Raw genomic sequence first — 16,208 nt, 5'->3', positions numbered from 1 at the left:
GGACGTCCATGGCCCACTAGGAAACTTCCTGAGGTAAGCAAGAGGGACACCTCTAGATTGCAAAGGAGTATCTTTGTGTGTTTTTTTTTTCCTTCCCTTTAGGATCACTGCAGTCGAGATGGGAACTACATCTTCCATCCCTTCCCAATCACCGTTGGGTTGCATTCTTAGCAACTGGGATAAATTTGACCCAAAAAATTTAAAAAGGAAGACATTAGTTTTCTTTTGTAACACTCTGTGGCCCCAATATAAATTAGGGGGTGGAGAGATATGGCCTGCGAATGGGAGCAGGAATTATAATACTATCCTACAGTTAGATCTGTTCTGCTGCAGGGAAGGTGAATGGTCTGAAATTCCTTCCGTGCAGGCATTGATGGCTCTGTACTGAGATCCCTTGTTTTGCTCCAGCCCCACCCAGACAGAACTTACAGGCCCCAGTCTTGATCAAGCAGAAGATACCCTCCTTAGCTCCCCGCCTGCCTCTCGAGGGAGATTAAGGGAACCCCAGAGTTCTGGAGTCTCTGCCCCTACCTTAGAGGGAGGGACCTCTCCACCATCTCATACTATGGACAACCTAAAGCCACCAGCTGAGGAAAAACCCAGCCCCGCAGGACATACTAGGAGTGGCCCTTCTTATCTCCCTACCACTCCTACATTCCTCCCCTTGATGGAGGTAGCAGGCGCCGAAGGCCCTATAAGGGTACAAGTGCCCTTCTCTGTAACTGGTGTACAACAATGCAAAGACAGGCTAGGGAGTTCTTCAGAGGACCCTTCACGTTTCACCAGTGATTTCCAGACCTTACTTTAGCCTTTAGTATGTCATGGAGGGATCTGTACATAATTCTGACCGCCTGCTGTTCCCCAGACGAGAAACAGTGGATCTGGGAGGAGGTCCGTGAACCTGCAGACCAGCTGCATACCCAGGACCCTGGCACTAACCAACCTGCCGTCCAAGCCGTCCCAGACCAGGAACCTGACTGGGGATACAGTACTCAGGCGGGGATCCGGAGTAGGGATTCCATGATAGATTTCCTACTGGCAAGAATGAGAAGCTGCATCAAGAAATCTGTAAGTTATGAAAAGATTAGGGAAATCACCCAACGCGAGGAAGAAAACCCAGCGCTCTTCAGAAACAGACTAGTAGAAACCTTCCAAAAATATACGAACTTGGACCCATCATCCCCGGAGGGTCGAATCTTGATAGGACAGCATTTTATAAGTCAATCTGCCCCTTATATTCGCAGGGAGCTTCAGAAATTACAAATGGGCCCACAGACCCCCCTAGATCAGCTCAGGGATACAGCCTTTTCAGTCTTTAAGAGTAGGGATTTGGGGGAAAGAAAACAGGGAAAGAAGGAAAGGGAGAAGCAAGCTGAGCTCCTTGCACTAGCCTTGTGCTGTTGGCGGAAACTAGCCCCATCAGGGGAGCTCGGGGGGGCCTCGAAAGAATCAGGGGTGAAAGGATCAGACCTGTTGTAGGTGCCAGCACTCCAGACACTGGGCAAAGAACTGCACTCGGCCACCTCTGGGACCCTGTCCTCCATGCGAGAACTTCAGTGCTGATCCCTGGCACTGGGAGGTAGACTGTCCCCGTTCCCAGAGTGGAAAGGGGCCATCACTCAAGGCCATGGCTACTCTTGAGGACTGAGGGTGCCCAGGGAACAGGTCGGCCCCAGGGAATACTCATATTCCCATTTCTACTGAGGAGCCCTGGGTAACTCTGGATGTGATGGGTAAGAAAATCAACTTTCTTGTTGATACAGGGGCCACTTACTCTGTCCTTAACTCTTACTCTGGACCTCTTTCCTCCAAATCAGCTAAGGTAATGGGTATCGAAGGAAATCTTAAGCCACATTTCTGTACATTCCCTGTCACTTGCCAATTTGAGAGTCAAATATTCAAACACTCCCTTTTGATTGTTCTTCAGTGCCCTATTCCTCTGTTAGGCCGGGACCTTTTAGCTCGAATGGGAACCATCTTGTTGTTCCCCGAAGCCCCACTTGAGTTAAGTAAGGTCATGATCATCGGTAGTAACCAAAATCAAGAGGAAATCCCAAGTTCGTTTCTGGATGCAGTCAACCCACTAGTTTGGGAGGCAGGGATTCCGGGAAGGGCAAAGACTGCGTTACTGGTTAAAATCCGGTTAAAATCCAATTAAAACCCTGGCCAGATTATCCTCACAGGAAGCAGTTCCTATTAAACAAGAGGGTCTGGAGGAGTTACAGCCCATCATCACTAAATTTATACAATGTGGGCTCATAGTCCCTTGTCAGTCTCCTTGCAACACTCCCATATTCCCAGTGATGAAGCCTACAGGAGAATACAGGCTAGTCTGGGATCTAAGGTTAGTCAATGAGGCAGTAGTCCCTTTATATCCAACAGTAGCTAACCCTTACACCTTGCTCTCACGGGTACCCGATGATGCTCAGTGGTGTTCAGTGTTAGGTTTGAAAGATGCCTCCTTCCTTCTGCATCCCTTTGCATCCTGACTCTCAGGATTTGTTTGCTTTTGGGTGAACAGATCCAAAGACGATGATACGTCAGCAATATACTTGGACTGTATTGCCACAAGGGTTTAGGGACAGTCCCCATCTCTTTGCTAGGGCATTACAAAAGGATCTTAGAGATTTACAGCTACAAGGAGGGGCCATTTTGCAATACATAGATGACACACTAATCTGCAGCCCCTCCAAGGAGGCTTCTGATCAAAACCATCCAGACTCTGAATTTCCTGGCTGAAAGAGGGTATCGGGTATCAAAGAAGAAGGCTCAGATTACCAAACAAAAAGTAAATTATTCAGGGTATATTTTGACTCCTGGGTGTGGACAATTATCACAGGAGAGAATTAAAGCCATTACTGAGTTAACTCCACCTGCTACTACACAGCAGCTTCGCTCCTTTTTAGGAAGGGCAGGGTCCTGTAGGATTTGGATCCCCAACTTTGGGCTAATCGCCAAACCTTTGTACGAAGCTACTAAGGTTCCACACACTGAACCCATTATATGGGAAAAGGAATCCGATCAGACTTTTAATAAAATCAAGCAGACCCTAGTCAAAGCCCCAGCCTTGGGCACCCCTAACTTAAACGAGCCTTTCTTTCTATATGTAGCAGACAAGCATGGAATAGCTTTAGGGGTCTTAGTCCAACCATTAGGGAATGAACCTCAACCAGTTGCATATTTCTCAAAAAAACGGGACACTGTAGAAACGGGGTGGCCTCCATGTCTAAGAGCAGTTGCAGCCACAGCCACACTAACTGAGGAAGCTGCTGAACCAACTCTCGGGCGGAAGGTAGAGGTCTCGACTCCACATCCGGTACAAGGGGTGTTAGAAATGAAAGGGCACCTCTGGCTAACAGGAAGTAGACTGACCAAATATCAGGCTTTTCTTCTGGACAATCCTGAAGTAACTGTAAAGACCTGTAACGCCCTAAACCCAGCCCCCCTAATGTCTACAGAGTCATCCCCACACTTGACCCATTCCTGCTCAGACATTACTAATCTTACTCAGGCAGGGCTGACTTGCCAGACCAGCCCTTAGAAAACTCTGACGGTGAATGGTTCACTGATGAGAGCAGCTTTGTACAGAATGGGCAGGGAAAAGCAGGATATCCAGTAGTTAGTTTATGCAACACCATCGAGGCACGACCCCTTCCACCCTCAGTCTCAGCCCAAAAGGCTGCAATTGTAGCCCTCACCAGGGCTCTCATCCCAGGACAGGGAAGAAGGGTCAATATCTAACCAGACTCCGAATATGCCTTCCTTGTTCTTCGTGCTCACGCTGCCAGAAAGAAAGGGCGTTCCTCGCCACTAAGAATCCCCCCATTAAACGTGGACCAGGAATCTCAAATCTGCTGGAAGCCGTTAGGCTCCCTGAGCAGGTGGCAGTCCTGCATCACAGAGGCCACCAAAAGGATATGTCCCCTATCTCTCAGGGAAAGAGGAGAGCAGGTGGAGAAGCAAAGAGAGCAGCACCTGGGACAGTCAGACAAACGGCCTCATTCCCCTCTGTAAATGGCTCAGATATCAAGCCCAACTATGCATCTGAGGAAATATCTTGGGCTTTGGAGCAAGGAGGTGTCCATGAAGGACCCTGGGTATATATTGGCCAGAGGCTCTTCCTTCCTCAGGCCTCCCTGTGGAAGTCCGTAAAGGCTTTGCATGACTCCTTCCACAATGGAAAGGGTGCTACAATCACAACGGTTAATAAACTATTCATAGGTAGGGGAACAGCTACCACCTCAAAGAATATTTGCCACGCTTGTACTCCTTGTGCCTACAACAACCCTGGGCAAAGGCCATCCCTGCCCCCGCTGATGGAACCCATTCAGCGAGGAGGGACCTGTCCTGGAGAGGACTGGGAGACTGATTTTACCAAAATGCCTCCTTGTAAAAGATACAAATACTTACTAGATACCTTTACTAGATGGATTTAGGCTCTTCCAACAAGGACAGAGAAGGCCACAGAAGTAGCAAAAGCTCTCCTAAAGGAAATAATACCCAGGTCTGGTCTTCCACGATCCCTACAGAGTGATAATAGGCCATCCTTCACTTCTAGGATCACTCAAGCAGTTTCCGAAGCTCTAGACATAATATATTATCTTCCCCCTGCTTGGAGACCACAGTCCTCCGGAAAGGTACAACGGGCAAATCAAACTTTAAAGAGGACATTAGCAAAACAGTGTCAGGAGACTTCTGAAAACTGGGCTAAGTTCCTACCTATAGCCCTCATGAGAATTACGGGCTCCCCTGAGGCCAATACTAAGCTCAGCCCATTTGAAATGTATGTCTGGCCCTTTTTGACTCTAGATGTATATTTGATACAGAGACCCATCAAGCAATTAAGTGTATAATAAACTTAGGGCAAGTGGAGAAAACTTCACAGGAATATGGAAATAAAGTTTTACCAGCCCCAAAAGGGAATTTTCAAACTACCATATCTCTGGGGGACTGGGTACTCCTTAAAACTTGGAAGGAGGGATCACCAGCAGACCAACTCAACTCTAAACGGAAAGGGCCCGACCAGGTAGCCCTGAGTATCCCTATGGCTGTGAAACTTTTGGAGTCGATAGTTGGGTTTGTATTTCCAGGGTAAAACTGGCTCCCACTGATCCCAACCTGACTCAGGACCAGCTGGAGACCCAAAGCCCAGACTACACCTGCGAGCCACTGGAGGACCTCATGGGTGGAATCATATCTATGATTGTCCAAAATGAAAATGTCTGTATTGTTTCCATTAACCATTCTCTACTCGCCTGCACCCTGTATAAGGGAATGGGATGAACATGTTCTAGTGATGCTTCTCGAAACTTAGCAGCAGGAGAAAACCTGGCCCAATGTTGGATATGTCATCCTAACCCGGAAACTCCTTCCAGATATAATACTCCTATAAAAGCCTGCCCAATAGCTAATGAATACTTAAGCTAGATTTCCAAAGCTAGGATATCAGTGCTTTGAATTCCTCCGACAATTACACACATTCCTCTTTTTCTGTAAGGGTCAGATGGGAGCGGAAGCCTCCTCTGTGTTTCCATGTGACCCCACTAGGATTAAAGCCATTTAATTACTTTGGCACCTCTCTTAAATGCGACAGTACGATAGGATGCGCCCCATGTTATAATAACACTCATCAGGGGCCATGAACTCATCTGAAGTCCTGGCCTCTCTTTCAAGTTCCAGCTTTCTAGAGAATCTGAGGGAGAAATTTTCAAATCTTTGAATTGGCCATATATAGCATGCTACCCGAATTATGATCCTAACTGTATTCCTCATAGTACCCATTTCTGCTTTGACAAAACTCACAATGCAGATACAAATGACACTTCTTAAATGTGTTACTTGGAAACTGAACCAATCCCTTCAAGAAGTATTAGCAAAATTTCTACCACCTCCTGCAGGAGGGGAAGATCAGGGAAATAACTTAGGCCCTTTTAAGGACTGCCTTTCCCCCTCGCCATACGCCCTCCTTAACAAATACAACTCCACCAATGCCACAGTTATCGCACACCCCCGGGCCTCGTCTGGCTGTGTGGGACTCCCAATAACTGGCTAACGGATCATTCAGAACTTCAAGGAGCTATTGCTTATACACATCTCAGCAACTCTAAACATGGGGGTGACTGTACCTTAGGGATCTTGGCACCTCAAGACCTTACCATTATAAGCATAACCCTGGGTCCTGGGAGTCCATCTCTCAGCAGAAAAAAATGAGCTTTTAGTCTAGTAGTGGCTGGAGCTGCTGCCACTATAGCCACTGCAGTCCCTTGTTTAGGGGAGAGGAGGTTTTGCCTATCATGAAGCCAATCTAAGGGAACTCACTAAGATTATAGAAGTCTCCAAAGACACTGCCAATACTCTAGCTAGACTCTCAAGATCAGTAGACTCACTGGCAAATGTAGTCATGGATAACCGCCTTGCCCTTGACTACCTTCTAGCAGAACAAGGTGGGGTATGTGCTGTTATCAGTGAAACCTGCTGCACCTATGTAAGCAACTCTGGGATGGCTGAAACTAACATAAGGAGAACTTACGAACAGGCAGAGTGGCTACATAAATATAATCAACAGGGCCAAGGAATAAGGGATACCCTGACCTCCTGGTTCACTAGCTTAACATGGCTATTACCCCTCTTAAGGCCCTTAATAACACTGCTGCTTTCACTACTTTTAGGACCTTGTTTATTTAATTTACTTGATAAATTTGTATCCTCTAGACTTAGGCAGTTCCACACCAAATCGATGATACTCCAAGGTTTCCAACCAATTCCTGGAGTGATGTTGAAGCTGGCCAACACACAGCACCTACAGCTGCCTCAGGAGTTCCTCCTCAGCCTCTAGATAGAACAGGGCGAGAGTTCCATGGTTCTTGGTAGGCAGGGAGGACTGCCCAATCTAAGCTGGAAGAAGTTACAGACGGACGATCTTCACCCTTCAACAACCCCAGAAAGATTTTTGAGAACCGTGTCTCTCGAGGGGGAAGTTGAAGCAGGAGATAGTCAGGAAGGAGGAAATTCCAGGGATGCCCCAGGGCTAAGATAAAGGACATCCATACAAGACAAAGACCTTCTAAGACTGGCTGTTACCGCTTTCTGGAAAAACGCTGAATCATGGTGACTCCAGAATGCACCTGCGCAGAACACCTACAAGACTCCTGCTTCATTATAATATTGTTATAATAAATTAGCATTCTGGGACCTCCTTCTCCAGTAGCCAATCAAGAAAATCATGGGAGACCACACATGCACAGTAGCTTTGAAATGCAACTCCTTGGACATGCGCAACAGAAGCCCGCCAAAGACTAGCCAGGAAGCTTCCGCCCTATAAGAACAGAAGCCCTCCGGCCCACGGGATCCATCTCTGCTCAGAGTTGGCCCGCTCCCACGTTCTGGGGAGTGTACTGTTACTTAATTAAATCTTCTCTCTTTCTTTATGCTATAAAGTCTGGGTGTTCGGTTCAACTCTTTGTCCTTTCCTCGATCACCAAGAACCTGGTTACCTGTGCCAGCAAAAAGGTGCCACATGACTTTGGATTAACTGGAGATCATGGGGGCCACACAGCTGATGGTGCCAGGAGCCTGCATCACGGACTTCTGCTTCTTCTCCTGAGACACGGTACCCCAGGTTAGGGCAGAGGGAGAAGGAAGGACTGTAGGTGTCTGTGGGTGTCCTAAAGGACTTTAATATTTTAATCGAGACATTGGGTCACTACTCTAAGTCTATATAGCTTCAAATAAACATTTCCTTTCCTTTTCACAAATCTCTGGCATGAAGAGACAACTTTCTGCTGGCAGCGGGCATAGCTTACCTAGTGGGGGGTCCCTTTGGTAATACAGTATATCGTACCAGTCTGGCCCTGTTCTGTAACATCAGGACCGGAACGGGCCCCAAGGATGCGTGCAGATCTCGCTGCCTACACTGCATTTTAACCCCCAGGTAGGCCAGGACCAAACCCTCACAGGGCAGCCGCAATGCCCCCCACTGGCGGAGGGATGTACTCCTTTTAGTCCTGATGCTGTGGCTAAGTATAACCACTTCACCAGGGCCTGGAGTCTTATCACCTGCTTCCTCTCAACGCTGAAGGCCAGAAATCGGACTTCAGCAAACACACACAATGGCCGGGGCCCACGGGCCCGTCCGTCCTGCAGGAAGGGGCTCCTGCGGAAGCTGAGGTCACCCCTCAAGCTGCCAGCAGGCTGACTCCCAGGGGGCGTTAAGCTTCCCATGAAGGACTCAAGACCCAGTGCAATGAAAATTACAGAGGCCAGAACAAACGCATGAGGGAATTCTAATCTCGGCCACCTGCGTAGAATATGTTGGTGTGTTGAATGTTCTGTGTTCTGAGGAGCACAGGAAACAGCACTCCTTCCCCCTGGGTCTCTAACTCCCCTGCACAAGTGTACACGATGCACTCTCTGAAAAGCAGGCCTGGGCGCTGGGTTAGACATGCGAATTCCCAGGCCCTGCCCCACTCTACAGAATCCCACTTGGGGTGAGGCTGGCCCTGGAGGTCTGCCCACATGCCCCAGGGGACCCTGGTGAGCAGCAGAGTGTGAGGGCTAAGGGATCAGATTTTGGTTCTCTGAGCTCCCACGGTCAGCTCGTCCTACCTCCTATGGCCTCCGCCCAGTGCTTCCCAACTCTAGTGTATACAGGTGGCATGTGGGCGTGTCCCGCAGGATCTAGGGGCAGCGGGGCAGCAGGGAACTCACAGGAACACACCTCCCTCCAGTCTGGCCCAACTTCCTCTATAGCTCCCCGGCACCCTGCACACTGAGTGCCCGACTGCCTTTCCCAGTGGTGTCCCTGAGTGGCTGTGCCTGTCTCTCCCTTGTGACCCCGCACGCCAGCTTCACAAAAGCCCAGGCCCGCACTAGCTGAGTTCAGTGCCACTACAGGAAACACCCCACCCCCGACCTCCTCCAGCGGTGGGTGGCTGCTGGTAACAGCCTGGTTCTCTACCTTGGTAGGGGGCTGCCTTTTATGCCCAAACAATCACGAGCTACTTGGGGGACAGGCCGCATTTAATGCTTGTTTATACACTCCAAAGAAAACTGTGAAACCAGCAGGAAATTGCCCGTGAGAGACCTGGGATATGATGGAAACATCCACAATCCAAAAACAAATCCAAAATTCATCTGAGTTCTTAAAATTCATACACGTAACTCAAGAGTGCTGACTAGCACTCTCCCCCCACCCAAAAAAAAAATGAAGAAAAAAAAAACTTCCATCACTACACTTATATGAAGTCAGATAAAACCAAAAATAAGCTCCATGGAGCCTCAAGAAGTCAGTCCTACACCAATAAACTGCACTTGTAGTATAATAGGAATAGACATGAAACTGACTCTAATAGAAACAGCAATAAAACTTCAAGAGGCCTGACTTCAGATTCTAGCTGTTCTCCCTGTTCTTTTGCAAGCTGTGGCCTCTATTTCTTGGGAGGGTTGAAGCTTAAAGGAAAAATGAGAAAAATACTTTCAAGACAACATACAGCAGCTAAGCCAGGTATTGGCTAGTATCATTTCCACACACACGGAGAAGGTTTACAAGAAACGCAGCAGCTCGTGATCATTCCATTCTTCACGCAAGGCCAGCCCCTGACAAAAATATCAGTGAGCTGAGCCTATCTTCCGTAGCCGCCTCACTGCCTTTCATCCTAGTCCCTCTTCAGCTTTCCCTCCAAATAACAAACACAAGCCCTCCTCCCAGAGGGTGTGAATAACAACCGCTCCCCTGCGAGGGTGTGAGACTGCAAGCCCGGCCCCCTGCCCGTCTGTGTGCAGCAGAGCAGAGACGGAAGGCTTACTGCTGGGAGGGAGGGTCATTCCTCCGGAGTAAGAACAAAAAATTCTACATGTGATTGCAAAAAGAAAGGGAAGTTGATCCCACAGGAAGTGCAAATGGTTGCAAGCCGCTCTCCCAGAAGTAGACCATGAATGAGTGGAGCTGGGCACCCAGCAGGAACCCACGCCGGGGTGGCTGTCACAAAGACAGCACAGGCCCCCCTCGGAGACACGCAGGGCGGGGTTCAGGACACCAGAATAAAGCGAATGCCACACTGACATAAGTCACGATTTATTATTTTTTGGTTTCGTCAGTTTTTTTCTCTGTATCTGAGTCTTACTTCTGTTTTGTGTGTTCATTTATTTTGTTCCATAAATAGTGGTTATTGTAAGATTGAGTACAAATAATTGTTTCTGAAATTTTTCCTGCGTGACTCTCCCTTTCGGAAGCCTTTGGGCCATGGGTGGGACTTGGTCCCCTATTTTACTGTGTCTTGTCCTCCCTGAAGGGAAGTAGCAGTGAATACTCTTGCTTAGGTTTGCAGTTAGGAGAATTCTATGAGACACTCTTTCAGTTGGTCTAGACTTTGGCCATGAATTAGAATCACTGTTGAGGCTTAAAGATAAAGGGGTGCCTGCCCCCGCAGCCTGCAGACTCTGAAAAGCTTCCCTTGAGACCCACCGCTGAAGTGTTAGTCCCACTTTTTGGAAGTCGTCAAGATGGATACAAATACTATCTTACGAAGTAGTTCTTTTTCCCTTTGGAGAATGAATTGAGAGAATGTCCACTTGAAAATACACTGGGAAAACAGTAGTGTATCTTTTCATTTACAATGTCTATCAGAGTTACCCCTTTTTTCCCTGGTGCTTCATTGTGAAAATTCCCACACACCTAGAACACAGAGAGGCGCCTGCACAGTGAAAAGCCACGCCCCTCCCCAGCCCCGCCCCCTCCCCAGACTCCGCCCCTTCGAGTTCCTCTGTTCTTAGGTGCATCTCAGGGTGCCCTGGCTCTGTAACTGTCTGTCCATCCCCACCGCTTACCCGGCTCCCCTAGACACTGCATGCATGTAATTAACCTGATCCAGTTCAGTTTAGTTTTTTGTCTTTAAGGTGAAATTTAGGCATCGTGAAATGTATGTATTGTAAGTTTACTATTCCACAGGTTTTGACGAATATACCGTATTTTGCCATGTATAATGTGCACTTTTTTGCTCAAATTTTTGAGGGAAAAATAAGGATGGGCATTATACATGGGCAGCCCCAGGTACTTAAAAAACCAGCTTATCTTGTTTTTGATCACTTCAAGGCCCATGTTACACAAAGTGCAAAAGTAGTTGGAGCAGACTTGAAAATTCCTTTATTTATTTATCTTTTAAAAGGGAGAACAGGAGGGAGTTTGGGGGGATGGATGAAAATAGGAAGGGATTGAGATGCACGATTTGCCCATCAACGGTCCCAGGGACGTAAAGAACTACATAGGGAACGTAGTCGATGATACTGGAATAACCATGCTATTGGTTAAAAATGGAGTCAGATGGGGACTGGACATATCAGAGTGACCACTTTATAAGTTATATAAATGTCTAATCACTACCTTGTACACCTGAAGCTAATAGATTATTGTACGTCAACTGTAACTGAAAAGATTTTTTAATTTTTTAAATAGTAAAAATAATTTTTAACAGTTACTATTTGCCTTGGCCAGGTGGCCTGGTTGGTTGGAGCATTGTCCCATATGCCAAAAGTCTGTGGGTTCAATTCCCAGTCAGGGCACATGCCTAGGTTGCTAGTTTGATCCACAGTTAAGGTGCATACAGGAAGCAACCAATCAGTTTCTGTTTTTTCCTCTCTCTCTCCCCCCACCCATCTCTCTCTCTCCTTTTCTCTCTAAGCATATCCTCAGGTGAGGATTTTTAAAAAATCACTATGGCTAGCCAAGGCAAGACATACTTTCAAAACTTAAAAGAGAAGCCCTGACTGGTGTATCTCAGTTGGGCTGGGCATCATCCCACAAACTGAAAGGTCAATGGTTCAATTCCCAGTCAGGGCACAGGCCTGGGTTGCAGGCCAGGTCCCCAGCTGAGGGCTTGTGTGAGGCAACCACACATTGATGTTTTTCGCCCTCCCTTCCCCTCTCTCTAAATATAAATAAATAAAATCTTTAAAAGAAAACTTAAGCCCTGGCTGGTGTGGCTCAGTGAACTGAGTGCCGGCCTGCAAACCAAAGGGTCACCAGTTCAATTCCCAGTCAGGGCACATGCCTAGGTTGCAGGCCATGTCCCCAGTAGGTGACACATGAGAGGCAACCACACATTGATGTTTCTCTCCCTCTCTTTCTCCCTTCCCCTCTCTCTAAATATAAATAAATCCTTTTTTAAAAAAAGAAAACTTAAAAGAAGAAATATTAATTGATGTTCCCAGAAGTTGCAGAGGAGACATCAGAGGAAGGACACCACAGTGAGAAGGTTTTGCATAAAAAGGCCTATCATACACACAGCACGATAAAACCCCAGCAGCAGTAACATGAACTATGTTTAGATAACCACCAGCAAAGCAAAACAAAACTCCAAAGAGTTATTTTCAGACACCCCTGTTTCTATAGCACATTCCAAAAAAAATCTATAAAACATAACTTGTATATGTCTTCACTAATGAACAGGACCAGTGAAAGAGCCTTACCTTTTCTAGCAGGCAGGTCTCCAGTCGGGGGTGACTCTGCCCCGGTGTAGACGATTTCTCCGTCTTTAACCATCTCATTCCACAGTCCACAGAGCCCATCTCTCGTGAAGGCGAGCTGGCAATGACAAGGAAGACACGCTTACAGAGTGTGACCATACTCACAATGACATGCTCAAATAGCGACATGGAGAAAATCTCCTTTTCCCTTCAACATCCAATAAAAAAGTATCCCAAGAAAAGCAGTTACATGAAAAAGGCACAGAGTACGTAACCGTGCTTACACTATGCTAATGTTTGTGTGAGGCACAAGGGAAAAACGCACGGGAAGCCTGTGCCGTGGGAAGACCAATCAGAAACAAGTAACAGTGATTGCCTGCAGGGCACAGGAAGGACACGCGAGTGGAAGGCAATAGAGAAGAAGGAAAACAAGATTGTGAATGTAACTCCTTCATTTTTTACTTCGAACACAGTAAATGATTACCGTTTTCAAAAGTTCAAATTAAATAATAAAAAAAGCAAAACCTACAACTGGTAACAAGCAGAGAAACCTGCGTTTATTAAAAAGAACAGTATTTCGGCCCAACCAGCGTGGCTCTGTGGGCTGAGCATCATCCCACAAATCGAAAGGTCACGGGTTCAATTCCCGGTCAGGGCGCATGCCTGGTGGTGCAGGTTTGGTCTCCTGTCGGGACGTGTGCAAGAGGCAATCAGTGAAAGTTTGTCTGTCACGTCGATGTTTCTCTGCCTCTCTTTCTCCCTCCCTTCCCCCTCTCTAAAAATAAATAAAATCTCAAAAAAAAAAAAGAAAGTATTTCAAGAGACATTTGAACTATACATCTTTAGTCAGATAAAATCCAAGGGAAAAAACTTAAACTGTACACATTGGTCTTATTGATAATCACAATGTTGACATTAAAACTTTTTCATATTTCGTGTATACTGATACAGCAACATTAAACTAACAAAACCTATGTTTATGATCAAGTATGTTGATGTTACTAGAAACTGAGGTTTTAAGTGAAAAAAGAGATCAAATCGAGGACCTTTTTAAGAACAACCTGAACTGGAAATCTCGGTATGATTGGTATTTGACTCTATCTACCCGCCCTGTCTTTGGGAGGAACCTAGCCCACAGGTGGCAAACACAAGGCCCGTGGGCCGAATCCAGCCCTCCGCCTTGTTTTATCCGGCCCGGCGCCTTGTTTCTACCCGGCGGCAGCACTGAGCTCCCGCTTAACTGCTAAGGAGTAGTTACATGTGCATAGCCCTAAAGTTACATGGGGCCCTTTGAAGGCAATGACGAGGCTGATGTGGCCCATGGTGACAATGTGTCTGACACCCCTACCCTGGAACCAGCAGCACTAACTGGGATGAGTGCACCCCGAACCCAGATACTGGTTCCCAAGGAGCACTTCCTCTGTATAAAACCTGGGCCCTTGGAAAACAGGCTGATCCGAGGACCAGACCAGACAAAACGAGCCCATACGATCTCGTTTTTGCACCAAAAAAGTTAGTCAAAGCCTGTTGGAGAATCTACTGGCCAAATTTAGAACAATTATGAGCATCAGATACAAAACGACTGTAGTGGACAGCAAATGTAAATAAAAACATTTAAGTCCACACTGATATTCAAAGAAGGAAAAAAAAAAAAAGCCCCGGCTGGTGTGGCTCGGTTGGTTGGGCATCGCCCTGCTAACAGGAAGGTCACAGTTTGATTCCCGGTCAGGGCACATGCCTGGGTTGCACGCTGGGTCCCAGTAGGGCGTGTGCAAGGGGTAACCAATCACTGTTATCTCTCTGACATCGATGTTTCTCCCCCTCTCTTTCTTCCTCCCTTCCCCTCTCTCTAAAGTCAATCAAAGCAAAACCATTTCTAAGAAACACAATAGACAAAACTGCCCTTGCCTGTCACCATCTGAAAGGCAGGAGACGATTCTGAGAGCAAGCAACTAGCAGGAGCAGGGGAATGGCGGACGCCCAGAGGAGGCAGGTGCCCATCCCGAAAACCGCAGGTGCAGCTCTCCCCCGACTCACGCAACACATCACACTGAAAGGGATACATCTACCTGCCCACCTTTTAGTGAAATGTGGGGCCTGTTTTTGGTTCAGGAGACCCCTAACTAGTCCCCTGTCACCACTCCAGCGTATGCCACCTTCGTGACACATCCCCTGTTTCCAGTCTCGGTTTCTTTAAAGAAGTGAGTCCTGACTGGGTGGTTCGATGGGTTGCAGCATCGTCCACACCACCAAAAAGGTACAGGTTCAATTCCTGGTCCAGGCACGGACAGGAGGCAAGCAGTCAATGTTTCTCACATCAATGTTCCTCTCTCTTCCCCCCTCCCTTCCTTTCTCTTCCTCTCCCTCCCTTCCTCTCTCTCTAGAATCAATAAACATATCTCACCTATGAGACCTCAGGTGAGGATTAAAAAAAAAAAAAAGAACTGAAGGGCACTCTATGAGCGATCGCAGCACAAAATTCTTCTGGACTTTCAAGACTTTTCCCCAATCCTTTACGGCTGTCTTGTCCCTAACCTGCACAAGGAATTTTTATAGCATCTCATTTTCATCCAAAGAATGCAGAGTAGTCCCTGGCTGGTGTGGCTCAGTGGATTGAGTGCCGGCCTGCAAACCAAAGGGTTGCCAGTTCGACTCCCAGTCAGGGCACATGCCTGGGTTGCAGGTCAGGTCCCCAGTAGGGAGCGTGCAAGAGACAACCACACGTTAATGTTTCTCTCCCTCTCTTTCTCCCTCCCTTTCCCTCTCTCTAAAAATAAATAAATAAATAAATAAATAAATAAATAAATAAAATATTTCTTAAAGGAATGCAGAGTAGGCAAAACTCTTAGACGACCCTGGCACCCTGGTGCCCACGAACGCTACACAATCCTGAGTGTGGGTGGGACAGGAGGACACAATGACATTTCACCCTGTGACTCAGTTGTTTCCTTCTAGGGCAAAGGTAAAGCATTTCAATTAGGAACAATCTGACAGTAACCAGGTGGGAGGGGATAATGGGGGGAAGGGGGCAGGGTTTCCAGGAACAACTATAAAGGACACAGGGACAAAACCAAGGAAGTGTGGAAGCAACGGAGAGATGTGGGGATGTCTGGGGTTGGGGGGAGTGGTGGGGGCGGATAACTGTAACTGCAGACAACTATAATTGAACAAAAATAAATAGAAATAAAATAAAAGAAGGCAATAAAAAATAATTTCTCATATATAATTAAGGTCCTATATAATTGAGGTCCCACACCCTAGTTGATCAGGAGAAAGACTGTCCTGGGGGCCCCACTGGGCGAGGCCATCCAGAAGAGCCACTCTCCGCAGCTGTGACCTGCCATGGGCTGCCCGTGGCGACGGGTGGCCTCTAGGAGCCCACGGCAGTCCCACAATCACACAAACTGAACTCTGCCAACCAGGACCCCAGGGAGACCCTGGGTGTGAGCACAGCGCGACCTGCACCCTGTGAGACCCAAAGTCGAGGACCAGCTAAGCCACAGCCAGACTCCTGACCCACACAAACTAGGGGAGAGCGAGTACGTGAGTTGTTTTAAGCAGTTAAATTTGTGACCCGTGACAAGACCAAACCAATTCGGTATCCAACTCAGTTTTCATAGTAGCCACAGATTTGTTCACACCACCAACAGGGGAACTACTGTGTACACACTTGGCACAAAAGCATCTTGGCGAAACTATCAACTGTCAGGAAGAGAAGTCAGCTCCTTCGTAAAAAGTGAGCTATGCCC

General features: G+C 47.3%; 1 protein-coding gene across 2 annotated transcripts in view; it reads right to left on the bottom strand.

Moving 5' to 3' along the window:
* The window catches only part of HERC2 (HECT and RLD domain containing E3 ubiquitin protein ligase 2), a 191,887-nt gene that overhangs the window by 162,082 nt on the left and 13,597 nt on the right, over positions 1-16,208 (bottom strand). For both annotated transcript variants that reach the window (XM_036012745.1, XM_036012744.1), the window contains exon 3: positions 12,463-12,577. In XM_036012745.1, coding sequence (XP_035868638.1) covers positions 12,463-12,577 — 115 coding nt within the window. The remainder of the gene's footprint in view (positions 1-12,462; positions 12,578-16,208) is intronic.

Source organism: Phyllostomus discolor, chromosome 12 (genome assembly GCF_004126475.2).
Source record: "Phyllostomus discolor isolate MPI-MPIP mPhyDis1 chromosome 12, mPhyDis1.pri.v3, whole genome shotgun sequence".
NCBI lineage: Eukaryota > Metazoa > Chordata > Mammalia > Chiroptera > Phyllostomidae > Phyllostomus > Phyllostomus discolor.
Note: the sequence above shows the minus strand (reverse complement) of the source record. Positions and strands in the feature narration are given on the sequence as shown.